The sequence below is a fragment of the Pinus tabuliformis genome, chromosome 5_2 (genome assembly GCF_031772625.1).
Source record: "Pinus tabuliformis cultivar Carrire ecotype Pingquan chromosome 5_2, CPIR1, whole genome shotgun sequence".
In the NCBI taxonomy this organism is placed as follows: Eukaryota; Viridiplantae; Streptophyta; class Pinopsida; order Pinales; family Pinaceae; genus Pinus; species Pinus tabuliformis.
The window spans coordinates 172,934,643-172,940,642 of record NC_142306.1 but is presented as its reverse complement, the minus strand read 5'-3'; the positions used below and the strand labels follow the sequence as shown (position 1 = coordinate 172,940,642).

At 37.7% G+C, this 6,000-nt stretch overlaps 1 protein-coding gene across 2 annotated transcripts in view; it reads left to right on the top strand.

The window, feature by feature from the left end:
- The first annotated feature begins 577 nt into the window (after positions 1 to 577).
- LOC149158099 (uncharacterized) overlaps positions 578 to 6,000 on the top strand; it is a 278,922-nt gene continuing 273,499 nt past the window's right edge. The window contains exons 1-3 of one of the 2 annotated variants that reach the window (XM_089436121.1): positions 578 to 730; positions 841 to 1,014; positions 3,600 to 3,739. In XM_089436121.1, the coding sequence (XP_089292247.1) occupies positions 3,621 to 3,739 (119 nt within the window). In that variant the 5' untranslated portion in view covers positions 578 to 730; positions 841 to 1,014; positions 3,600 to 3,620. The remainder of the gene's footprint in view (positions 731 to 840; positions 1,015 to 3,599; positions 3,740 to 6,000) is intronic. The other variant, XM_089436120.1, reaches the window with a different exon arrangement.

Below are 6,000 nucleotides of genomic sequence, written 5' to 3'. Positions count from 1 at the left end.
AGGGCAAAATGTATTCTAAAATTATTAGATGAACAATATAGTTTGGTTTTTTTAATGTATTCTAAAATTATTAGATGAACAATATAGTTTGGTTTTTTAATTTTATTATATATTAATGATTATATTATTTCAAAAGCTGTATAATAAGATTTTTAGTTTTAGAAATTTTTTAATAGTGAAATGGGTGGTTATTCTTATGTTTTGAGTTTTTATTTCCATGTGAGGAATTTTTTTATGAAATTGGTGGTTATACTTATGTTTTGAGTTTTTATTTTTACGTAACACGAAATTTTTTATTTATTTTTTTATGTTAAAAAATATAGTAATTTAAGTATTAAATTTACAAAAATATATATACTTTACTCCTCAGCCCTCAAATTTTAAATTTATAACTTCTTAATGAATTAACAAAAAACACATACTCTTAACCAAACTCTTAATCATAGAAACTAGAAATTTATTTATTAGGGTTTCATTCATCTTATATCAATATGGCTTTACTATATGAATCCTTAGCAACTGCTTTCATTTCTGATTACAAGTATTTCTGCTTTATTTAAAAGTTAAATAATATAAAATTGACATCCCTGTAATTTTTTCTCACATCTAATCCAATCCTTAGTTAAAAAAATTAATTTATATCACGGCGCACTGACTTGTGCCGTCGTCTCAGAAGGGAGATCTTTACCGTCGTGGCATTGCATGCCTTCAATCAATTCTCAGTATAAAGGTACATTTTATTAAAGATATGTTCTTTTGTATAAGATCTCTGTTGTTTTATTGCTTATGTAGGTCCTAGTTTATTAAAAATTTCAGAAGTTTCAACCAAAAAATCTACAGGTTTACCAGACAACGAAGTCGGAAGAGTAATAAAACTGTATCTCTGGTCACGAAATAGGCTCATATTGGCTTTTCAACGAGAAAAGTCAATCCAACTTGAATAAATATTTGAGGCAACCTGCTCCTCCAGCTCGACGATCGCTTGGAAGACCTGTCATCGGGAGCGCTTTACAGGTATCTTTCTCAAAACCCTAATTTCAGACCGGGAGCAGTATCACGCATGCAAATTCTTGGCTATCTATAGCTGAAGAGGGGAGAAATATGGGATAGGAAAAGACCTATGTGATAGGTGTTGGATGAGATAAGGGAGTTGGGGGGAAATTACTTCAACAGGCTGTGTTGTTAGGTTGCCGTCTAGTCTAACCTGAAGAAATGGATAGGCCGAACCCGCACAACACTTTACCAAGCAAACATGAATACATAAGGAATTTGCAGCAGTTGAATAGTACTAGTGTTGTTGGTATTGTGTAAATGAACGAGACATGTTGAATAAAACAAAGGTGGATCAGAAATATTTAGGCAACATACAATATTTAATTCACTTATTTATTAGACAACAAAATGCAATATAATATAGTTCTGTTGCATATCACTATACACTCCTAGTTGCCAATATACTCGAATCTAAAAGACCGTGTAAATTCAGAATCAGCCTGTCACTAAGAAAACTCTGCTTGCCCTGTGCTCCTCAAAATCAAATTTGGCTTTATACATACTGATGACGGTTTCTATTGGCAAAGTGCCTCTGCCCCCCTTATTGTCCCTGTTTCCAACTACGTGTGCTAAATTGTTCCTCACCAGGCCTTTTCCCGAAGGCATAACAACATTCTCTGTGCATTTCCATTTATACATTGTTTTAGGTTAGTGGCATTAATGTACTTGTTCAGTAATTATCCTATAGGTGACCGGTGGTGAGTGTTAATACTCATGATACTTACTTTTATTTACATATTTTGGATTTTCTCTGCTGTGATGCGAAGGTCTTTTATTTACATATACCTTTCGTGACGTACCTATAAGTAGCCAACATCATATTGATTCCAACCAATATGCATGTTCGTGTTTTTCGTATTACGGGACTGATTCGAAAGCTACTGTACTGCTTATCTTAGGCATATAAGGTAATGTATGAATACAAGCTCATAGGGTTATAAAAAGCAATCTCCATAATGTAAGCTGTAATCAAACCTGTTCGAATAGGGTGAATATACTACCATGTTGAATAGGTTCACTGTCATACTGTAAAGTCGGGTTGATACTACGGTACCCTTTGAGAGGAGGAAGTCGGGTTGCTTAGCCTGGTTATTCATAAATAGAAGAAGGTAGGACTAAGGTAAGCAATTCTTTCATTATTGGTTGGCCCGACCTACTTGTTCTTACTTGGTGAGAAAACAACTCAACCCATGTGAAGGATATATCCCGCCACGCAGCTACTTTTTTGTTACTTAATCTTTCATTTTTTGATTATCCTGGGCACCTTCGATATTTGGCAAGGACGGAGGGCTCGTCTGACATAAGGAGGGCGAGGACGTATCGATCAAAAAGTGAGTAGAGATGCCTTTTTAGTCCTCTGTACCGTTGTTCGGTGGTGTCCTTATGGAACAGACTCTGAACAGGCTATCTACTCCTCGAATTCCGGCTGGCTAGGGAGGGAGAGGCTGCAATGGAAGGTGATCCACCAGCCCCACCACAATCGGATGGGAGGAAAGAATGCCATCCGTGCCACCTTCGAATCCACACTAAAGATACGCCCTACCCGCTTTAAAGGCTCATGATGACTCCCCGAGCTAACCGTACCTCCGCTATAATTATTCCCCATTCACTATGATAAACCCCACACCTCAAAAACAGGGCAGGATCAAAACCAAAATATTCAAATTGAAGTATATTCCTTGTTAGCTCACACACACTACTAACGGGGGGAAGAGGAAAGTGGAGTCGTCACTCGATTTGAAGGCCAAACCAAGAAACCCTAGGGTATTACAAAAGAAGGTGAAAATGAGAGGGAAGACCACGTGAAGCGGCTTTCCAGATAGTATGGTTTAGCGATGTCCTTTGCACTGCTTGCGAATAGTTAATTCCGTTGTCATTTCTGTGCACAGTGTGTATGTAAGAGTAAGAGTAACGCTATTCACCGTGTTATATGACTTTCGATGTCAAAACTGGGGAAGTTAAAACAAAGTCATTCACAAAGTTTCAGCACGCAGAATCCCTCCAAAATCCACTCATATATCATTGCTCTGGATAAATTGCAATACAGATCCGGAAAAGGTTAAAGACCTATAAATGCCCCCAAAATCATAGCTTGAAAATAATTGCGTTGCTATGCGTGAACGCTCATTGAATCCAAAACCCTCCGCTATATAGGATCAACAAAGCCACATGTATATCGATTTTTTTTTTTTCTCTTTTTTTAATTGGATGTGTCGTGGATATCCCTAGGCATCAGATTACCATGTAGGCAATGATTAAGGGCTGCTGGTTTGTTTTTCTAAAGAACATCTAGATTTTTTGCTATGAATATCTTTTTCAAGTTGATTGACAAAGAACATATGAGTGACTGACATAAAGGATTCTTGCATACAAACATATGATATGGTAACTGGGATGGTTGACAATGCCCAATTTCTGATAAACAGAGGACAATGTCTTTACTACATGTGATCATTCATTCTTTGAAGTTTTTTCAATTCTTACGGTTGTGTTTTTCAGACTTAATATTTAAGCTGATGCTTACTTTTCATTATTCAATGAAGCAGATCTCTATCATAAGGTGCAGAATGATTGCAGCAGTGTGTTGGGTTCCTAAGGGTGTTGCAAAGGTTCTACCAGATTCTGCTGAACCGCCTACTCAAGAGGAGATTCAAGAGTTATTGAAGTGTAACGTTGTAGCAGAGAGGTTGGATAACGCTTTTGTTTTTCTGGCATTATTGTTCCATTGATATGGCTTTATTGTAGTATAATCGAGGTTTAAATGAGATAGATAGTTGAGTCTGTTCGTGTAAGACTTGGCAATAAGTTTTACAATACCACTGCTGCTTTGCGTAATATGATGTTCTAGGACCACACATATCTGTGCTCTGACTGGATGTCGTATTATGTGTTGATAACTTGTAGAAAGACTATTCAATTGATTAGAATGTTGAAATTTAATTGCTTGTGAGAGCCTAGATTGCTATCTGTTAAAATTGGCAACTAGGGCCAAATTCCACTTTGGACAGCTCTTTTGAAGAAGATAATTGTGGCATTGAATTCCTCTTTTCTAGAGGACCAAAATTGACCTAAAGATCACTAAATTTGGATAAGGAAAAATATATTTTTGAAAGCAAGCCCACACGTGTAATTTGTTAAGGTTGGCTTGGGGTAAATTAAACAAAGTGAAACCCACTCCATCTTCTATAAATAGAAGTGACCTCCATCCTCATTAGAGACATCCACAACTCATATTTCTTCTCAATGAGGACCAAAATTGACCTAAAGATCACTAAATTTGGATAAGGAAAAATATATTTTTGAAAGCAAGCCCACACATGTAATTTGTTAAGGTTGGCTTGGGGTAAATTAAACAAAGTGAAACCCATTCCATCTCCCATAAATAGAAGTGACCTCCATCCTCATTATAGACATCCACAACTCATATTTCTTCTCAAAGAGGACCAAAATCGACCTAAAGATCACTAAATTTGGATAAGGAAAAATATATTTTTGAAAGCAAGCCCACACGTGTAATTTGTTAAGGTTGGCTTGGGATAAATTAAACAAAGTGAAACCCACTCCATCTCCTATAAATAGAAGTGACCTCCATCCTCATTAGAGACATCCACAACTCATATTTCTTCTCTCTGAAGTTGGCCACTGCCCTAGGAGATCAAGCAAAGAGGACAAAGAGCATGTTTTGGGCTATTTTTGTTTCTTATGCAGGTCTGAGTCATTGCAGGAGAAGGCCGCCTCTTTAAGGAGAATTTCTGGGCTGATTCAGAAGTGTTTTTGTGACTGTTTTATGTGGCAGACCTTCCCTGCTGTAAGTTATTGCCCATCAAACAAGAGGGAGCTATAGGATCCCTGCCAAAATATCTTGATGACTCTAATGTTTAACTCTGATGATTAGTTATATCTCCAAAGTTGCATGGAATCTATATGATTATGATTCAATTAATTGAATGGATGACTTTGGCACATGAACCAAAGGAATAATGTCAGGAAAGGTAGCAGGTTGCAGACAGCTCGATGGGTAAGGTTTCTTTCCCGATATTTAGAGGAAGCCATGGTCAAAGATGCAACCATTGATGATATCTGTCCATCAGATGATGATCCTCTCATTTTTGACTTTTAAAGCTAAAATGAAAGACATGCCTAATAAAATGGAGGAGCTACTAATTCAAATATAGACAACTTGTGGGAATCCTGGTGTTCTGGTTAAACAAATCAGACATATACCTTGCTACAATTTATGGTTAAACCTTGAATATTAGATAGCTGCCTATTTATCAATGGTATGATGCACTCTGCTAGAAATCTAAGATTCGATGGATTTTCTGATGATGACTAGGCTGGCAGTGTGAAGAATGGAAAGAGCACATCTAGGTGCTGTATCTCCTGGGATCCACCTTTATTTCGTGGACTGAAGTTTGTTGCTTTGGGAGCACCATTGAGGCTGAATGTATAAAGCAGCAAGCATGGCTTACTATGAATCCATTTGGTTGAAGAAGCTCTTCAGTGAGCCATCTGTGCGCATCCTGGAAACCACCATTGTATATTGCAGAATGGGATTCGTCTTTCAGAGAATCCCGTGTTCCACGACCGTTCCAAGCATCAAGTACCACTTTATTTGAGATATGGTACAAGGGGGAGTAATCAAGCTCCATCATTTCAGGATGGATGTGCAGGTTTCCTCTCAAAGCCTCTTGGTAAGGTCAAATTTATATTCCTACAAAGAGAAGTTGGGAGTTGTGGAAAGACGCTACTATGAGGGTCTCAGTTGAACATTGAGCTCTGGGAGCTCCTGGGGGCCTAGGGTACTCCTTGATGCTATGTGTGAACATAGGGTGAGTGGTTCACCTTCCCCTATGGTGGTTGTCATGTATGTAGGGTGAGTGGTTCACCTTCCCCTATGATTGTTGAGATACGCATAGGATGAGCGGTTCACCTTCTCCTATGACA